Source organism: Furipterus horrens, unplaced genomic scaffold (genome assembly GCF_987537825.1).
Source record: "Furipterus horrens unplaced genomic scaffold, mFurHor1.1.pri manual_scaffold_10, whole genome shotgun sequence".
NCBI lineage: Eukaryota > Metazoa > Chordata > Mammalia > Chiroptera > Furipteridae > Furipterus > Furipterus horrens.
This window is the reverse complement of record NW_028327180.1, coordinates 47,987,729-48,007,531: the sequence shown is the minus strand read 5'-3', so window position 1 is coordinate 48,007,531 and position 19,803 is coordinate 47,987,729. Positions and strand designations below refer to the sequence as shown.

The 19,803-nt window shown below is 58.9% G+C and overlaps 1 protein-coding gene across 4 annotated transcripts; it reads right to left on the bottom strand.

Annotated features, from left to right (window-relative positions):
- Window positions 1–19: 19 nt before the first annotated feature.
- On the bottom strand, window positions 20–15,439 carry SSBP4 (single stranded DNA binding protein 4). 4 transcript variants are annotated; one of them, XM_090289994.1, is made up of 18 exons: window positions 15,367–15,439; window positions 7,227–7,299; window positions 6,847–6,908; window positions 6,674–6,758; window positions 3,581–3,670; window positions 3,082–3,147; window positions 2,812–2,871; window positions 2,654–2,723; window positions 2,422–2,489; window positions 2,281–2,348; window positions 1,973–2,018; window positions 1,854–1,889; window positions 1,711–1,765; window positions 1,555–1,625; window positions 1,383–1,461; window positions 996–1,024; window positions 668–891; window positions 20–393 (listed from the first exon to the last, which is right to left on the bottom strand). In XM_090289994.1, the coding sequence occupies exons 1-17, from the start codon at window positions 15,423–15,425 to the stop codon at window positions 682–684; spliced, it is 1,227 nt and encodes a 408-aa protein (XP_090146120.1). In that variant the 5' UTR covers window positions 15,426–15,439; the 3' UTR covers window positions 20–393; window positions 668–681. The 4 variants fall into 4 exon arrangements, with proteins under 4 accessions (XP_090146120.1, XP_090146122.1, XP_090146121.1 ...); XM_090289996.1 differs by having other exon boundaries at window positions 784–891; XM_090289995.1 differs by lacking the exon at window positions 1,711–1,765 and having other exon boundaries at window positions 1,802–1,889.
- Window positions 15,440–19,803: the final 4,364 nt, after the last annotated feature.

Sequence of the window (19,803 nt, the reverse complement as noted above, 5' to 3'; positions counted from 1 at the left end):
AAGTGAACTTGAGACCAGATACCAAAAACCAAAACAAGTTACATTTATTGATGGGGCCCCACCCCTTGCCATCCAGGGGAAAGGAGTCCCCCAAGACAAAACAGAAACTGGGGTGAGGGTAGGAGTTGGGCCCATATGGAGAAGAGCATCTCTGAGGTCCTTGCATTTTTGTTTTTGTTTTAATAAAATGAAAGTCCTTTGTGGGGGGCCTCCCCGCCTCCAAGCCTCGACGGGGAGTCCAGTTGCCTGAGGTGTGACCTCAGACCCTCCCCATGCAGACCACCCGAGCCCCTGGCCCGTGGCCCCGAGCAGGGGCACTGGGCAGAGGCTGAGGCCAGCAGTGGGCAAGGGGCTGCTGCCCTGTCACACGCTCATGGTCATTCCAGGAGAGTACTGCGGAGAGACGAGGGGGTGGCGCGCGGGGGCGGGCTCAGCTCTGGCCTAGGCTGGGACCCGCCCCCCGGGGAGAATGGACAAATGGACCAGTGGGGCAAACGTGGAGTTGGGCAGGCTGGGGAGGTGTTCAGGGACAGTTGTAGAAGTTAAGTGGCTAAGGCCGCCCTGGGGTGAGGGTCACTGGGTGGGGGAAGGGTAGGGAGGGGCGTGACACCAGGACGAGTGTGGAGGGGTTAAAGGAAAGAGATGGGTGCTGCGGCCGCCCCCCCACCTGGCCCGCCGCAGTCACGGTCTTGCTCTGGCCCCCCGGCCGCCCCGCCGGGGCCTGCCCGCCAGGCCCCTCCGGCCCGACGCCGCCGCGGGGGGAGAGTCGACGCAGTCGCTTACGCTTTCGCTCGGGAACGGGTGCAGGAAAGTCCCGGTGGCCGCCATCTCGCCGTCATCCCGCGGAGTACCCGGGGCGGTGCTCAGGCCGGCCACTGCGCCGGGGGAGCTCTGGGGGCAGCCGCAGTCAGAGCGAGACTTCTGTCCTGCCCGCCTGCCAGGCTCCCTGCATGGCCCGCCCCACACCACAGCCCAGCCTTAGCGTGGCTTCTCACCTTCGGCAACCCGTCCATGTCGCCCGAGCCTGTGGATGACACAGGACACGACACATGGCTCAGAGGCTCCTGGTCTGTGAGGGCCTCCACGAACATTCCCCTCCACCCGCACCGTGGCCACACCTATTCCCTCAGCCCAGCCTGCTGAGGGATCCAGAGAGGGCCTGCAGGGGTATCAAAGCTGGGAGCCAGGCACCCCTGCGGTTTAGTTACTGGACCCTCCCCCAGCGCAGCCCAGGTCACTCACAGAGGCTCAGGGCACAACCCCGACACCCCTACAGGGAACACAGGTGCAGGGGTGGTAGAGGAAGGCAAGGGGGGCCCTCAATAGGAGCATGAGGCTAGGAAAGGAGCCTGTGGTGAGGTGCATCCCTGCTGCCCACTCACCCAGGGATCCGTTCACATGATGAGGTTCCAGCGCACTCATGGCTACCATAGGACCCTCAGGGCTGGGGCCCAGTGGGAACTGCAGGCAGAAGGGTGAGGTGGGACTCAGGCCACCACTCTGCCAGCTAGGCCATCACCTGCAGCAGCCCCTACCCTACAGCTCCCCACTTACATTAGCCCTGCCAGCACCTGGCCCGATGGGGTTCATGATGGTGTACATGTTCTCACTGGAGTTGGTGGAATCTGGGGAAGGTGATGAACGAAGGCCTGGGTTTGAGGGGCCCCCCTCAAGCATACCCCTCCCCATGCCCAACCCAGACTCTAGTACCTCCAGGGCTGGGCATGATGGGTGTTCCAGGGGGCCCACCGCCTCCTGGGGGTCCCTGCAGAGGTAGGCAAAACATTAGAAAGGCCCTCACCTGCCACCCTGCTCCCTCCACCATCGCGTTGCCAAGTGTCGGCCCCACTCACTGTGTAGCTGCCAGGGGAGGAGGCGGAATAGGGGATCTAGGAGAGGGGTAGCTGTAAGCAATTGGCGGCCTGTACCCTCCATGCCCCTAAACCAACCCACCCCCCACTCCCCAACTCACCGAGTTGCCACTGGGGCTGGCCCACGGGCTGCGCACTCCAGGGCCCCTTTTAAGAGATGGTAGGTGGAATCGGGCTGGGCCAGACGCACACCACCCCACACACACACACCCCGCCCCATGGCTAAAATGGATGTTAGCTAAGTGCTAACCACTTGGAATTCTCAACATATCATTCACTGGCCTTTGGACATCAGTTTCCCCAACCAACAGTGGAATAAATAATACCCTGGGCTGTTGTACTGATCCAGCCCCCAAAATCTGGGTGGTGGCCCGTGGGGGCACACTCTGGGGGTCCCTTAGGGCCTTACATGTTCATTGTGGGCAGGCCTGGGCCAGCGAGGGAGTTGGGTGGGGGCCGCATGCCACTTCCATAGCTCTGTGGGGGAAAAGGGCCCTGAGTGCAGGCCAAGAGGGGAGAGCCCCTGAAGCCCCCTGGGTCTACCCCTTACCTGGGGCCCAACGCTGGCCATGCCCCGTGGAGGAGTCACCCTCTGCATTGGGCCCATGTTCGGATGCCCTGGGGTGGGGGCAGAAGGAAGGTGGCTCAGGTTAGGACCACTCCTCATTGTGAACACACACCTTAGGGGGGGATGGTTGTACAGTGAGGCAGCAGGGACGGGGCACTTAAAGCTAGGGTCCTGATGGGTAATGGAGGACACCAGCTGGAGCTTCTCTACTCACCCTGAGCACGTGGGGAGGGGTCCATGGTGCTAGGAAGGAGGGGCTGGGAGCCAGGGAGGCCCACAGGAGGCTGGAGAGGGAGCATGGAGCATTGAATGTGGGTGCCCCCGTCCTGGCCCAGCTCCTGCCACCCCCTCCACCTGTCTTCCCTCTCTCACCTGACTCGGCAACCGCAGGGTGGGCCGGGGGCCCCCTGGGAACCGCGGTGACATGAAGGGCTGGAAGAGGTGGGCCAGGGGTCAGCACCTCCCCCCACCCACTCACCCCCGCTCCCAAAGCTACCCGGCTCCTGCTGCGCCCAGGCCCAGAACCTGGCTCGCTCCCTCCTCCAGGCTCAGCCAGCAAACCACAGCAGCCAGCTCCTGGTATGTGTGAGCACAGAGGGGTGCATGTGTGGACAAAAGGGCAAGGTGTCCACAGGTCCTTACCTGAACGTGAGGCCCCATCATTGGGGTGTTGAGGTTGTGGGGGGGCGGCTGGGAGCCAGGGGGGCCCTAGGACAGAACCAGATGGGTTGGGAAGAGCTGGGTCACCTGAAGCTCCACTGTTTCCTGAAATCCTGCTAAATCTAGCCAAGGGAGGGGAAGGGGATGCCATGGAGGCAAGAGGGTGGACCACTCACTTGTCAGCAGGACTGAGGGTATTCCCTCTAGGAGGGGTCATGGGCAGGCCCCATGGCTCAGAGAGCCATGCTCTGTGGGCCCAGGCACCCTGGCACACTCAGGCAGAGACCCCCCCACCCTCTCTTGCACTGGGGCCCAGATCCTACAGCCCCTCTGCCAGCATCACCACAACCCTCCCACCCAACTCCTGCCTGCCTGCCTTAGGGCCTCTCCCGACATGGGACTCCCACCCTTGTCAACACCCACACCTCTCACTCTGACATGGGCACCCAGGGTCAGGGAAGGGCCCTAGCCCTGGTTGTACCTGGAAGAAGCCAGGTGCCATGGTGCCTGCTGCCACTGCATCGTTGGGGGCTATGCTCCCCATCACGGGACTGGGGGCAGCCGCAGCGCTCTGTAGAGTAGAGGGTGCGCAACAGTTCAGTCAGGCCACTTCTGCCCCAGTGTTCCCTCCTCTCAGCAAGCAGCCAGTCCCATAGAACAGGGAACCCCAGCCATATGACCCTCTGTCCACACACAGGAGGATGCCTGGAGGGCCATCTAGGTAACAGAGCAGCTGCCCCTGTTCCCACACCAGTTTAACAATCCTAACAAGTCCACAGACGTATTTGCTGGGTGGCCTTGCAGGGGCTCTTCCTCCTTGCTGCACTCAAGAACCTGGAGGTGGTCAGCAACCAGCCAGGCTGAGCTTACAGCCCATGTTGGAGGACAGGGATCCAGAGACCTCAATCTCCAGACTCTGTAACCTGAGGATTGTGGGAGTCTAAAAATGTCAGCCGCTCAGGACTGGCATACACTCAGTTGTGGGGCACAGGCTGATTTCTTTCCATCCGAATCCAACCTCCATTGGGTAGAGGCACTGTCCCCTACCCCAGGCCCTTCCCAACATACCCTGTGTCCTCCTGGCTAGTAAGAAGCTTAGCTGGAACCCCAGTTCTACCCAGTATACCCCAAATAAATAGACAAAAGATCAGTCAACAGCTTCAAGATGAACCTCCTTTTCCAGGGCTCCTTCTCAGAGCTGCTGTGCAGACCACACCCTCAGTCCCTCCAGGAGGAAGGGGAGGAAGAGCTGGGCTCCCTGGGTGCAGTCTCCAGGCCCTCAATCTCTCTTCAGATGGAGGAGGGGAGAAGGCCAGGTGATAGAGGGGCACTATCATGTGGGCCAAAGGCAGAGATACAGGGGACAGGCTGACACTTGCTCTGGTTGGTTCCAAGTCCCAGGCTTGTCAGCTTTTGGGGCCCACAGAGCAGGCAGGGAGGAGGGATGGAGAGTGAGTCTACAGGACAGAGGGGACACATCAAAGAATAGGGAAGGGCATTGAGTAGAGAGCACTTTTCTGGGGGCCCCTCCACTCCTGTCTGTCTGCATCAGCCACTCTCCCCCCCGCCCCCGGGCCCCAGGAAGGGGTTAGCCTGTTGTCTTACTGCTCTTCCTGAGGCTGGCACCAACTAGCACCAGGGGCGGTCACGAATTTGTGGAACTGCAGCCACTTGGGCACAGAGGGGTTAAGCACCAGCCCAGTCACACAACACTTCCTGCCCAACAGGAGTGGGGCCAGGGCCCCTGAAGACCAGCCCCTCCCTAAGAGAAACTGCAGCCTGGCTCCCTTCCTGCTCCTTCTCCAAGGCCTGCCTCTAAAGGACTTTTGCCCCGGACGAAACTGGGGGTACTGCTGGGAGCCTCCCCAGGTCTACAGTGGCCAAGAGCACTCCCAGGGCCCAACAAAGGTCACCTGAAAGCCCAAGTGACCCTCAAGGTGGTGGGGACAAAGCTTTCAGCTCTCAGGTCCCCCTGCCTCCACCTCACCTGGTAACAGCTCCTCTGGCAGGCCTGCCTCAGTGGCTGGAGGGGGACACCTCTCAGTTCTGGGTCTGTCCACCCTCCCACTGCCTACCCACAGGGAGCAGAGCATGGAGCAATCCCACTTCATAGCCATAGAAGGTGCCAGTGTTTCCTGGTCAGGGAGGGAAGGGTGGTGGTGGGAAGGCTCTGAGCAGGACTCAGGACCACGAGGTGTAGGGGTAAAGTTGGGGGAAGATTGGGCACCCCTCACCCCTGCAGCTCCCCAACTCTAGGTCCTTAAGGGTTAATGCATAGCCAGCAGCCTACCCTCCCTTTCAGGAGTCTTGGGCTGGACCCCCCCCCCCCATGTCAATCATCCACCCAAAGGCTCCCAGTCCAAGTTGCCATGACAAGATGCCTGGAGGGGGAAGCAGAGCCCCCTGGGAGGGTGGGCAAGTGGCCCCAGCTAGAGTGGGGGGCTGCAGAGACCTGACACCTTGTGCGGCCCCCTACTGTTGTGCCTGCGCTTGCTCCCCCAAGTGCCCTGCTGCCATGGTAACCAGTGCACACCAGGAAGCACATGCAGATGTGGAGCCCCAGCCTCTGCCCCCTCCAGAAGCTGTCAGACCCAGGTGGGGGCCAGGGCACTGCAGGGCCACGAGAGTAACAGTCCAGAGACACTGGAGAAGCACAAGGAGGGACAGCTCCAGACACCCCTGGGCCCAAAGTCTGGTGGGACCAGGACACAGGGACAAATGCACAGAGGGATCTGATGGGGGCAAAGAGCAGAGACTCCAGCTTCCATGCACACACCTACAGCATGTGTGGGGTGACTTCAGGGATGTGGTAAACCCCTGCCCCTCAGTAGCTGCACCCTGGCCCTGCAGAGGCCTACACTCTAGTGCCATTGCAAACAGAGACGGAGGGGACTGCACCCTGGGAGGCCTGAGGGGAAGAGGTGAGTGAGGGCACCAGCTAGAAGAAGTGGGTGCACAGGGAGAAGGGGGTGGAAAGTTGGCTGAGGTGGCACCTGCCCCTTGGGCCCACAGCCTAGGACCCCCAAACCCTCCATGGCCTGCCCGTGACCTCTTGAGGGGCCAGGGTGAAGATAAAGGCAGGGGGGGTGCCATCTGCAACCCTAGGACAAAATGCCACCCATCCACTCAAGTCACCACCCGCCCCCCCAGACTCCTCTTCAAATAGGCCTCTGATGCCACACCCCCATCAACCAAGAGGGAAACTGAGGCCAAAGTGGTGAGTCAGCAACCCCAGTCATAGAGCAAGGTCAGGAAGTATCCTAGGTGCTATCAGCTGAACCCCAAAACTCTAGCTGGGCTCCTACCTCAGGAGACTCAGAAAGGCTAGGGTGGCAGGGGACAGGTCGTGATGGAGGCAGGAGCTGCAGTATGTCTTCCCTGGACCAGGGCCTCAACTGAAGGGGACGAGGGGGCTGCGGTGCAATGGAATGAGGCTCCCTATGAGTGACCCTTGGCCCAGTGGAGGCACAGGGACCCTGGCACCCAGCCCACGTAGGCCAAGCACAGGCCACACAGCTTCCCCAACCCAGGCCCCACCACCTTGCCCATGCTAGGTCCCTGGGGTGGGACTCACGTAGTCCTGGAAGGCCTTGGCCTCACTTGAGTGCTCACATGCCTCTCTGCGGTCAGGTGCTGCACAGTACAAGTCCCAGAACACGCTGTGGGTAGCACAGGAGAATGTTGGTTTCCCCAGGTACCCCCCACCCAGCCCCCTCCACAGCCTGCCCATGCCAGCCCCACACGCACCACCACCAGGAATGCAGGAAGCCCGGGGGCTCCCCCAGCGTGATGTTCTTCTCCCAACGGATCTGCACAGGAGAAGGAAGGCAGGTGAGGAGCCACTGCTCAGTCTGCTGCTGCCTAGCCCCATCACGACCCACCTCAGGCTGGGAACATGGGGGAGGGAACCAGCAGACCAAAGCAAAGTAGTCAGGAGGGTACAACTGGGTAAGCAAAAGGGCAGAGTAGCAAATGTCAGATCCTCAGATGGACAGAGACCTGTAAGCCAGCTGCAGGCCCTGACCCACCCCAGCCCTCAGTTCCGAGGGCCTTCAGAGGGGCCATCTGGCACCACCACTAGGAGGAGAGGACCCTGGGGTGTGGGTGGAGAGGCTGGGCCAGCTTACCTCAGACAGAAAGGTCTGGGCTGACTTCTGGGCACCGATGTGCAGCAGGTACTCGTACACATAGAGCGCCAACCTGTGTGTGGGGCAGGAGTGACTCAGGCTCTCAGGTCTGGGGTCGAGTCAGCCTTGAACCCCTCCTCAAGGGTCCCTGGAAAGGGGTCTCATGCCAGACACCTGCCTTCAGTTGGGCAGATGGAGACGAGGGGCAGGGGGCCCACAGTGAGCCCTGATCGCACCCACCCCCGGCCTCACTTACTGGCCCCTGATGGTCCCCCAAACTTCCCATCTCTCCCACTCCTCCTAGGAGATGGCCTCACCAGTTCCTCAGCCTAGCCAACTCCTACACATCTGTCAACACTCTGCCTGCAGGACCCTCCTCCAGGCAACACTGCGAGCAGTTCCCAATTCCCCATTTCCGGGCCAAATTTTAGTCAGTTCAACACCCCCTCGTGGACTAAGTTCTAGCCCCATCCTGCTGATGCCAAGATCCCAGAGCAGCCTTGGCCTTGGGGAGGTCTTCTGCCTGGAAAAAGGGTTCCTAGGTATCACTCCTGATTGTGCACTGCATGAGAGCTCCCCACGGGCATCCTGGGCCATGTGCCCAGTGCTGGCACCTCACTCACTCCTCCCAGCCCTGCCTGCTGAGGAAGGAAAGGACCCTCCTCTCCTCCCTGAGGCCTTCCCTCCTCTTCCTGGGGATGGTGCATGCCAATCTCTGAACCAGCCCCCAGGGAGAGTCTGGGGCAGTGTAGGTGGGTGAGGGGAGGAGGGGCCAGCAGTTCCACTCAGCTGCCAAATGCCCACAGTGCTTGGTACACCCCCGACACAAATTCAGCAGTTGCCCACCCCCAGAACATGGGCCACCTGCCAATCAGCAGCGCCCTCCGCAGACACACAGGGAAGCCAGCCCATCCCCACAGCCTCCCAGACCTCTCCATCCTCTACCCACCTCTGCTTCCCCTTTCCCATCTGTATTCTACACCCGCTGGCAGAGGGTCAAGTTCCAGCTCTCTAGCCATTCCCCAGCCATCTGCTCCACTGACACCAGCCCCTCTGGAGCCCCAGGATTCTCCTACTGCCCAGCCAGGACCCAGGTGCGCTGGGGGGTCTGGATCCAAGACTGAGGGATCCCCAAGGGCAGGCCTGAGGCTGTGCCTCTGACTTGGTCAGCCATTCTCCCCTGGCTGACAGCCCCATCTCAAAATAAACTTGCTTTGACTCATTTTCCTGCTCTCTCTCATCCCAGCCAGGATCCTCAGTCCTCACACCCCAGCCCCCATCTTCTGTCCTGGCCCCCACGCCCTGCCCCCGAGTCTGCCCTTAACCCTAGATCCTCTTCCTTCCTTCGTCAATCCATCCATCCATCCATTCATTCATTCATTCAACCAACATTCGCCCAGCGCCTCCTTGTGCAGTGAACAAAAGAGACCCCTGTCCCCCTGCAGGCTACCTGCTTGGGAGGAGGAACAGTGGGAGCAACAACACAAGAAGGTAAGTTATATGGTGACTTGGAAGGCAGTGTGTGCTACAGAAGGACAAGGGAAAGAGGATGTTGGGGGTTCTGAGTGGCAGCCATCCAGGGTGAGGTGTGTCCAAAGCTCACACTGCACTACGTGACCTGTGATGGCCACCGAGGGACAGGGATGCGGCACAGAAGTGTAGGACTCATGGTGGTGACACAGCTCTGAGCATGTGAGTCCCCAAGACTGGCCTCAGTCCGCACATCATCACATTCTTCTTGGCAGTGCCTCCAGCTCAGCACCCCCCCCCCCAGATTCTGCTGTTGTGCCCCCAGCAGTCTCTAGCCTCTGCCCCTCTTCAGCCCAGTCACCTTCCTGGCCCCCTGGCCTTCAGGCTCACCTGCCCAACTCACTCATAAGATACCTCCCCTCCTAGAGGCTTCCTGAGTTTTCACAAGTGGCCTGCATCCCCAGACCCACATCTATTGGTGAAGGAATGGACATGAAAAGCCCAGACCTGCTCACTGCCCCCCGCTCCAGGCAAAGAGAGAAGCTCAGGGGTCTCGCCGGCCCCCTGCCACTCTGAGGGCCTATGCAGGAAACAGGAAGGACTAGGGGAGCGAGACACCTGGAGACAGGTAGCAAGGTGGAGTTGGGGGTTCAGGGGGCTGGAGGAGGGCATGGGCTGTACTCTGGCCACACACACCCCAGTGGCAGAAGGCTCTCCTTGGGGGTTCATAAACCTCCTGAAGAAGTGGCCCTTGGTCCCGCACATCCACCAAGGGCTCCATGCTGCCAGCCTGCCTACCAGGTCCTTCTCTGTCTCCCCTGGCCCTGGACTGTCTGGTGGTGGCATCTGACCCAGGCCACAGGTCTAGGAGCCCACTCCTGCCTGCCCTCCTCCCCCTCGGCCCAGGCCTCTTTTCTCTCTCTAGGTAGCCTCCCTCCTGCTCTGACATCACACAACTGCCCCCAGGGCACGCCAGCATGGCCTTCCGGAACTCAGGGTCCACCATCCACCTGGCATCTAAAGGCCCAACCTCAATTTGCCCCCACCACGGCTCCCCTCCACCCCAACCCCTGCCTCCCACCCCCAGTGCTGTATGGTCCACCCTGGGTGATCCAGCAAGGACTCAGAGTGGTGTGATGCATGCTGTCCCCCAAGATTGAGATCGCTGCACTTACTGAATTTAAGGTAAAACCTTATGGAGAAAGCTCGCTCCTGCTGTCTCCACCACACCCCTGGTCCAGGCTGCCGTCTCTTAACTGAATTCTGACAATGCCCCTCCAATGGCTGCTTTCTCCCACCCTTAGAGTCTACACACATCCCCACAGCACTCGCCAAACCCTCCAGTGCCTCCCCAGCACCGGCCACCCTCCATGCCAGGGCCTATGCATAGGCTGTTCCCCCGCCTGGGGCACTTCCACCTAGAGACCGGCATGGCTCCAACGTCACCTGTCAGAGACTTCTGTTATCCCTGACCCCTGCCCTACCCAATTTCTCCCCATCGTCTTATTTATTCTCACTTGACACAAATGTCTGCTCACTGCCTGCAGCCCCCACTGAAATGTAACTGGGAGGGCAGGGACTTGGTCTCATTACCCTCCCTGCTGAGTTCACAACAGCACCCTGGGGCCCTGCTCACCCTGAACCCCCCAAGGTGTCAGGAGAACTAGCCGAGGTGGTCATGGTCACCCTGGTAAAGGTCAGTGCTTACTGTTTTGATGTTAAGGATTTGGGGTTTTATCCCAAGAGCAAAGAGAAGCCAGAGAAGATTATCAGTTTTGCTGACTTCTGTTACGTGCTGGTACTTAAATTTTTACCAGGATCGAGTCCCAGGGAGAAATCTTGGGCTGTTGTTCTTGTTTCTGGTGAAAAGTTTTGAAGCCGGGACATTGACAGGTTGTTTTGGGACCTTCAGGGAGGACTTGCAGCCTCTGACCATCCAGGCCCTGAGCTGAGTTCCAGGCAAGGGCATGGCTCTGGAGCCAAATCCTGGCAAAACAAAGGACTTGGAGAAGAGAGAGCCCACCCACTGGAGGGGCTCCTGCTGCAACAAGGCAGGTGGGTGGCAGGGAGCATGGAGAGGCTCCAGGGAGGAACGGTGACATGGAGGAAATGGGGTGCCAGCCCTGGAGTGCTCACAGGGAGAAGTGCACAGGGGTTGTGCAGGGAAGTGGTGACAATGGACAGTGTTAAAATGCAGCACTATCATTATAATTATCAGGAATTATCACAATTATTAGGAATTATGGTAATGGGTGCTCCCTGCCCAGTGCCCTCCTCCCCCTTAAAGCCCCTGGATGCACAAGCTGCTGGGGGCAGGGAGAAGCCAGCTACTCCTAGCCTGTGTCACTCCCCCACCACACCTGACCCACCAGCCAGTTCCCACTGATGCCCCACAAAGAGACTCTCCAGCCCTCACATTCCTTCCCTCCTCTCTGTCACCCTAAAGGCCAGGCCTTCAGCTCTCTTGCCAAGGTATGTCCACCCTCCTCACCAGCCTCCTGGTGGCCTCCACTGATTACAGATTTTCTCTCGCCCAGTGACCAGTGATGACCCCCGACCCACAAATTCCATCCCTGCCTTCCCCTCCTCCCATTCTCTCCCCAGTCACCTCCTCTCAAGCCCTTTCCCAGAGGCTTCCCTGTGTTCACTGGCTCTGCTCAGCCTGCAGGACTCAGCATGGGGTTTCCTTCCTCCAGAATCTCTTAGTGCCCTCACCAACAAGGATGCCCACTGCCACACCTGGAAGCAGGGACACACAGGTGACTCAACTGCTGGGCTAATCAACAAACTCCATGACTATGTGCCATCTCCAAACCAGTCTCAGGAGAAAAACACGAGATGCTCGGTTACATGGTGAGTCGGAAGGCAGTGTGTGCTACGGAAGGACAAGGGAAAGGGGATGTTGGGGGTTCCGGGGGGCAGCCATCCCAGGGTGAGGTGTGTCCACAGCTCACACTGCACCATGTGACCTGTGATGGCCACCCAAGGGACAGGATGAGGCACAGAAGTGTAGGACTCATGGTGGTCACACAGCTCTGAGCATGTGTCCCCAAGACTGGCCTCAGTCCACACATCATCACATCCCTCTTGGCAGTGCCTCCAGCTCAGGTCCAAGCGTGGCTGTCATTGGTGGGCCTACTCTACACCCACTTCACAGCACCTAGAGTGCTCGAGCAGATACACACCCCAGCAGACATTTAGACCTCTCCCCCCAATTCACAAAGGCAGAGCCTCTGAGGCACAAGCAGAATGATGCAAAAGGAATAAAGGGACCCCTAACTGTCTCTGTCACCTTCATCCCTAAATTTAAAAGACCCCAAACCAGCTAGCAAACTCAAGTGCTAGTTAGTTCTGGGTGGCAGTCACTCACAGGCTTCCCTACAGGTTCGGAGTGTTTACAATTTACAGGAGAGGCTGTCCTTTCACACAGGCAGCCCACGAGGACCCCAGCCTCCCTCTCGCCCTCCAGGCCACCCCATCAGTGTACTCCCTAGACTTTGCTGGGCAACCCCGAGGGCAGGGACCGGCATTCAGTGTACCCAGCAGGTGCTCTGTTTCTGAAGTAATCCAGCCCAGACCCCATATTGAGATGGAGAGTCAGAGGGGCTGAGGAGAAGGAAAGGAAGACACGGTCCAGGACAGCCAAGGACCTGAGCAGTGCAACTCCTTCACCCCATTTCACAGAGGAGGAAACTGAAGTCCAGAGACAGGAATTGGCTCCATTGGTGGCTGCCTGGGGGGTAGCTCCGCCTGCAGCCTCTCACCCAGTCCTTGTGAGCATCCTGCAAGGCCCACAGGTCACATTTCAGATGGGGAAACTGAGCAGCCAGCTTGCCTCTCAGAACCTGTGAACTTGGCAGGTCACTTCCTCTCCAGGCCCTGACATCCCCTCTCGTGAAATGGGGAATGCAACCATCTGGTGTTTTCCAAACTTTCTTTAGTAGCAAAGCCCCATCTCCAAACGAACATTCATCCAGGACCCTTTACAAGAAACGAATAAGCACAGATGGCTCTGGCCAAAGAGTCCTGGAGAACAGGCCACATGTGGCATCTCTAGCATGTACCCCCATCCTCTGAAACCCTCTGCTGGGCAGGCTAGAGAGTGAGGGGATGACAGCCAAGCACCAAGGCCAGGTTCAAAGAATCAGATCTCTCCTGGGATGGTTGATGGGATCGAAACCCAACTCCCAGCTCCACTATCCTCAGCTCAAAACTCTGATTCTCTCCCTTATTTTATCTCCATGCCCACACCTAAGCTGCCATCATCATCTCTTACCCGGTGATTGTGCCCATCTCTCCCAGATTCCCAGATCCACATGGGAGCTGGAGTGTACTTTCATACACACAAGCATCTCTGGCGCTCACAGAGCTCTCACAGTAGGCTCTTCCCCCACCCAGGCTTCACCCCAGGGCCTTTGCACTTGCTGTGTCCTCAGCTGCCTACTCTTCCTCCAGGTCTCTGCACACCACAGAGACCCCTTATACTTCACTACCACTGACTTTCCCTCTTTGCTTTCTTCACAGAATATCTTGAGATCATCCCTCTGTTTGGCCTCCCACTTATTTGCCCACGTAACTTGACACCTACCTCCAGGCTAGGATGTGGGATTATTAAGGGCTGGGACCTGCCTTCTCAACCACCACACTCCACCCCAGACCCAGAAACCAGTGTAAGAGAATGACCGAAGACATGCCAAGACCCCAGAGGTGGAGTGGCAAAGCCAGACATGCCCTCCTTCCAATCCAGGCAGGAGCCAGATGCCAGTTTCAAAAAGCCTTTGTTGCTTAAGGGTGCTTGAAAATGGAGCCCAATGTCCTAACTGTGCAGATGGGCAAGGGAGGCCTGAAAGAGCAGTTATCTGCCTCACATCTTCTGGCCAGAAGAATCTCTTCTCCAAAATAATCCCAAAGCTGGGTAGAGAACGAACACTTGTCCTTGCGGAAAGGGTCTCATTGTTAGCCCAAGCAGATGAGGCAGTACAAAAGAAGGGTGCAGCAAGTCCATATCCAGGGCTCCTCTACTGTCCAGTCATATAAGTCCTCACTCCTGGCCTGGCCCTTGAAGAGTGTCATCATGGGACCTCTCCAGAATGGTCCAGCCTTCTCTCTGTTCTGGCAGCCTGTTTCCCACCAAGGCCACTCTAGGCGGCTGGACTTCTTAGGATCCTGCAAATTGGCCACTGGCTCTCAGCCATGGAAAGCCTTCGCTCCTGCAGGCACCTTTCCCTGGCACTTTAACAAAACTGCAAGCCACTGAGTGTCCTTGCTGTGTGGGAAGGTCACAGCTCCCAGAACCTTGCAAGTCCTCCCCCATCCTAAGAGATGGCACTGAGCCCTGACCGGTGTGGCTCAGTTGGTTGGGTGTCCTCCTGCAAAGCAAAAGGTCACAGACTTGGTTTCCAGTCAGGGCACATGCCTGGGTTGCAGGTTCAGTCCCTGCAGGGGCACATACTGGAGGCAACAGATCCATGTTTCTCTCTTAATCAACGTTTCTCTTCCTCTCTTTCTCTCTCCCTTCCCCTCTCTCTAAAAATAAATAAATAGCCCTGGCTGGTGTGGCGCAGTGGCCTGCAAACCGAAGTTGCTGGTTGGACTCCTGGTCAGAGCACATGCTTGGGTTGCAGGCCAGGTCCCCAGCTGGGGGCATACAAGAGACAACCAATTTATGCTTCTCTCACACATTAATGTTTCCCTCTTTCTCCCTCCCTTCTCCTCTAAAACTAAATAAAACATTTTTTAAAAGTAAAAATAAAATAAAAATAAATAATTAACTTATTTATTTTTACAAAAAGAGATGGCACCGACACTACGTTTACACTTAAGTGGCAGTGCCACCTTCATGCTGCCTCCCCGCCCCAGATCGACTCCCAGTTGTGAGGGCCAGCAGCCCATACCTGCAGGTTCTGGGAATTAGGTACTGTTTTTCTACCAGCAACCCAAGAGCACCTGGTACCCAAGGCCCAGGGCCACACCCAAAACAGGAGGTGCTTCTGGGCTCCACCACCCAGCTCCCCACCCCCGCAGGACTGAGCTCTGTGCCCTCCCCCGGAGTCCCACCCAGCTGCCCAGCTAACGGGTGGTCTCTCTCCATAAAGGCCAGTCTCACCTGCCCTGGAAACTCCCCTAGAAAATGAGGGGAAAAGCAGGGATCGCGATCCCGCGCGCACGCGCGTCCCCAACCTCACTCACCGAAGGCTGGACCGTCGGGGAGGTCTCGCGACCCTCAAGTCCCACTCAGGTCTCGCACGCCCCCTCAAATCTCGTGCCCTCGAGCCTCCCGCTTCCCCGCTAATGTCCCGATTCCTCAAGCCACTAGGGTCTCTCACGCCCCTCGAGTGTCGCGCGCCCCGAAAAGTCTCACGCCCCTTCAACTTTCACGACCTCTCGGGTCTCACGCGCCCTCTCACGAATTCTTGTGCCTCTCACACTCCCATGAGTCTCGCGGCCCCCTTAAATCTCGCGGCCCCTGACGCCCCTCGGGTCACCCGCAGCCCCTCAAATTTCGCGCCCCTCGGTCTGGCGCTCCCACGCAAGTCTCACGTCCCCTCAAGCGCGCTCGGGCCCCGCACGCCCAGCACACCGCGCCCACGTGCCCCGCGCAGTGCGCGCCGGCGTTGGGGCCCACGGAAGCAGCGCGGCCGAAGAGCTCCGCCCCCGGCCCCCGACTCACTTCTCACGGGCCTGACTGTCGGAGGGCACGGCCGAGCCCTTGCCCGCTTTGGCGTACATAATGCTCCGAGCCGCCGCCGGGTCCCCACACCTGTCAGGCAGCGCGGCTGGCTGCGCTCGTCGTCGCCATAGCTACCCCGCGCACCGGGCCTCACCGCCCCGAGCCCCGCGCGGGCACCGCAGGCATCATCCGCGCCGAAGAGCTCCACACGGTGGCGGTGGCGGCGGCGGCGGCGGCGGCGGCGGCGGCAGCGGCAGCTCCAGCTTCAGCCGCGGGTTTATTTTCCTCCTCTCTTCCCACTGCGCGGGCTGTTCCGGGAAGCGCGCGCCCCCTCCTCCCGCCGCGCGCGCCGCTCTTAAAGGGGCGATGGCGGGCGCGCGGGTGGGTCCCGCCGCTGGAACCGTGGGACGGGCGCGCACGCGCAGCTCCCGCTTGTGTGTGTCCGGGGAGGGGAGGAGAGGCCACAGATACGCCGGGTATGAGTGGGGACGGCCACCCGAGGACGCACAGCAGGACACGGCCGATCAAGGCTACACACATTCCTCAGATTGGACCAGCCACCCAAGTTGCACACCCGGGAACACAGCCACACACTCAGTTACAGATACAATCTCAGACCCAGGACACATACAAGTCCGCACAACTACTGATAGTCCATAAAGCGACGGACAGTCCACACTGAATGTATCATCCCACAGAGCTCCCCACACCCATCTCACCTAGGAACATGCTCTCACACTTAGAGGTATATACACAGCCCCAACAGTGGCTGTCACAAGAGGAAGATAGAGCCCACCGCTCACATAGACAGCCATGCCAACAGCTTCCAACAGCTGGGCAAAAGAGCCCATGGCAGCTACTCACAGTCACTGTGGGGCACTCCATCGCAGCTTCCCCAGGGCTCTGCACATGGACCTGAGGTCTCACCAAGCCTGTGGACACCCACAACCACACATACCACACAATACAAAGACACACCACACCAACAAGAAGCTCCTGGGGTACCCTGTGAGCCACCATGCACTGCTTCACATTCACATCCTGTGTCAACAGTAGGTGCTTGGGTGACAGACTGACAGGGTCACTCGGCCTCAGTATTACTAACTGTAAATAGGGCTTGACTCACCTTTAATTACCCTTTTGCAAGAATCAAGGGTGCATACCTTGGTGCCCCATTCCTGTGGTGTCCCCAGGGGGCATGCAGAGGTGGTGGGGACAGACACTGAGAGAAGGACAACACAGGGCAGGAGTGCCTGGGCACCGCGGAGGCCTGTGTGCTAGGGTACCTGTGGGTCGTTTTAGCAGACTTATTGGCTGCGGGGCGGGGGGGGGGGGTTGACTGGGGAACGTGGTCCAGTTGTGACTCAAGGCCTGGATGTTTCTATGACTGTGTGCCATGGGTATTCTTTTTTCCCCATGTGACAATTGCGAGTGTATGTGTTCCCGTTCCTATGTGAGTGCACGTATGTGCCATTGCGCCTGGGGGATTGGCAGGCACCCCGTGAGCGGTCTGTGGCTCTGCGGTAGTGTGTGTGTTTGTGGCGGTTGTGCGGAACCGAGTGATGCAGCGTCAGGTTGTGTGTACTTGGGTGTGTGTGAGTGTGCCTCCGCGCGTGGGTGGATCGGGATCTGTGTTGTGTGGTTGTGCACTCAGGTTTCCTGTGTCTTGCGTTTGCCTTGTTGGTGATGCCCTCTCCCGCTGCCGGCAGAGCCCTCCATTATGCTTCCCTCTTTGAGACCGCCAAGTATGGGATCTCCCCCACCACCACTCAGGCCTGCAGACGTGCGGGAAGTGGGGAGCCGCTGAGGTACCAGACAGGCAAAGAGGAAGGGAAAGGCCAAGCCGGCCTCAGCCGCGCCTCCATCCCGAGGGGGCCGGGCCAGGCGGTGGGGGGTGGGGGACGCCAGTCCTACCCACTTCCTGTCCAGCTGGCCATCCCCTCCCCCAGCTTCCTCTTCCGTGGGCCTCTGGGCCCAGCGGACTCCGAGGAGGGGCTGACGCTACGGTCTAATGGGGGCGCGGCCAACATTCTTCTGTCGTTCCTGGAGACCAGGACTCGCCAGCGCCCGGGGGCCCACCGGAGATCGTGGGCGTCAAGGACACCCTCATTCTAATGTCTGTTCCCACCACCAATTTCCAGGGCCTACTCTAAAGGCACAGAGAGGGTGTCGCTCACCCGAGTCACACAGCTTATTGTGACTACTGGGATTCCCTGGCCCCGAAGACGCTCCTCCCGCCACTCCCCAGGCGCCCCTCTTCCCCCATTTATCTCCCAATGCTCCGTGGCTCCCCAGGATTGTGCGCCCTGGACAGGTCCCTCGTCCTTCCTGAGCCTCGGTTCCCTGAATCAATGTGAGTCTTCCTTCTCACAAACATTCATTGAGCGCCTGCTGTGTGCCGGGCTTTGAGGACTAGGCCGGGATACATTGTTACTGCTTGGGGAGCAAAGGGTCTCATGAGGAAGAAGGATGGTCAAAAACTGGAGAGTCCGTAGGATAATTTCACGGAGTGCCACATGCTGGGCAGAAGGAGGGTCTCCAGTGGAGGGGACAGGGCAATGACAGAGTTGGCCGGGCTCCGGGAGGAGGGCGGAGAAGGGAGAGAGGCGGAGGCTCCTGAGGCCCCTGGAGCTGCAAAGGGGGACGGGGGCGGGAGCGAAGAGCGCGGTTCTCATGGCAACGGGGACGGCGCTCCAAACACAGCCTCGGGCGCCGGCGGAAAAGTCCTAGAACAGCGGGCTTTGGGCCCCACGCACATCCAACCATGGCGCACGCATTGCAAGAGCAGAACCCACAGAAAGAGCCCCAACCCACCATGCGGGGTGGGGCGTGGAGGGGAAGAAATATTAATTTAATTTATTTTATTCTCACCTGAGGATATATTCATTTATTTTAGAGAGAGAGGAAGGGGTGGCGGGGCCAGGGGGGTGGGGGCGGGGGGGTGGGGGGGAGACACCAATCGCTGCCCTCGATTCCTCCCGGACAGGGCATGGATCCTGCAACCTAGGTATGTGCCCTGACCTGGATGGAACCTGCAACCTTTAGGTTTATGGGACCACCGTCCAACCAATTCATCCACCTGGCCAGGGCAAGAAACATATATATATGTATGTGTGTGTGTGTATGTATACACATATATATATATACACATATATACTTTTTTAATAAGGGGAGGGGTGGATCCGAGAGATCTGAAAGCAGAATGTTCAGACTGCAGTCACAGCAAGGCTCTGAGGTGGGTCCTGTGTTCAAGGGTTGGAGGTAGAGCGAGGAGGGCAGTGTAGCTGGAGCAGGGGGAAAAGGAGGGAAATGATGGTTGGGAGGGCAGAGGAGCCTGACCACTCCCTGCCTGGACGGTTGGGATTTGTTCTAAAAGCTCTAAGCTCTAGGGGGCCATAGGAAGCAGTGGAAGCCCTAGGGGCGGGATCTGCGTCCTGGTTTTAAGAAGCTCAATGGAGCTGCTGGGTAGATCGGGAAGACTTGGAGGAAGCAGAGATGTTGCCCCGGAAAAAGGCCCAGGTAGACAGGAGTCAGGGCCTGGGGGCAGGGAATGCGGGGGGCAGGTCATAAGCAAGGACGTGAAGGGTCAAGGCTAAATCCCAGACCTGCGACCCCTTCGCAGACTTCAGGCCTCCCCTCTGTGGCTGTGTGGGGACTGTGGCTCTGAGCTGGATTTCCCTCTCCTGGGACCACCATGACCCCCAAACCCCACCCCACGGGGTCCAGGGTGGTCACTAGCGGCGGGTAGCAAACCAAGCTCTGCTTGTGGGGCTGAGGGGCTGACTGGAGGAGGGGCTGTCCCTCCCCTCACTCACTCACTTCCAGCCCTTCCATTCTCAGACCCTTCAATGGCCCACCTCCAGGCCTTTGCACTGGCTGCTTGTACCACCTTTCTCTGGCTCCAGTCCTGGCCTATTCTGGCTGCTCCTTTCGTCTTTGGCCCCAGTAGTTAATCCTTCTTTGTACCCTTCCTCTTCCTCCTCGCCTTCCCTGGTCACATCCCCCATGTTACTGGTTCTACACTGGCCTGGATTGGACTTGTCACTGTTACGAAATAATTCATCAAGTACCCCGTTGGCAGCTCTGCCTCCACCTGGATCAGCCCTGCCTGCGGATCCAGATATGGGGTGGTTAATATGTTGCAAGAGTCCTTGGGAAGGCTGATTGGGTTTTCCTCTCCACATTAGATGGAAGCAGCCCCTTCTCATTAACGTGGGGGGCTTTGGAGGGGGCCAGGATCGTGGCTGGCGGCCCCTGCAGCCCTCCCCAGCCTTGCGTTGGAGGGGGCCACAGCTGGGAGCAGGGTCTGTGCCAGGAGACGTTTCCTCTCAAGAGTTGTAATTATGGGTAATTTCCTAACTGCAACACAGAAATTAAAACCCAAACAACAGTGGGAGAGGGGAAACCACAGCAGCTGGTGAGCACTGGTAGGGGTGC

What these genes read in the sequence shown, in the direction of transcription:
- SSBP4 (XM_090289994.1), bottom strand. Translation starts at nt 15,425, where the DNA reads ATGTACGCCAAAGCGGGCAAGGGCTCGGCCGTGCCCTCCGACAGTCAG. An exon ending in CCTCCCCTGGCAGCTACACA is followed by an intron (nt 1,766 to 1,853) that starts GTGAGTGGGGCC and finishes CTACCTCTGCAG; the next exon opens with GGACCCCCAGGAGGCGGTGG. An exon ending in CATCATGCCCAGCCCTGGAG is followed by an intron (nt 1,626 to 1,710) that starts GTACTAGAGTCT and finishes CACCTTCCCCAG; the next exon opens with ATTCCACCAACTCCAGTGAG.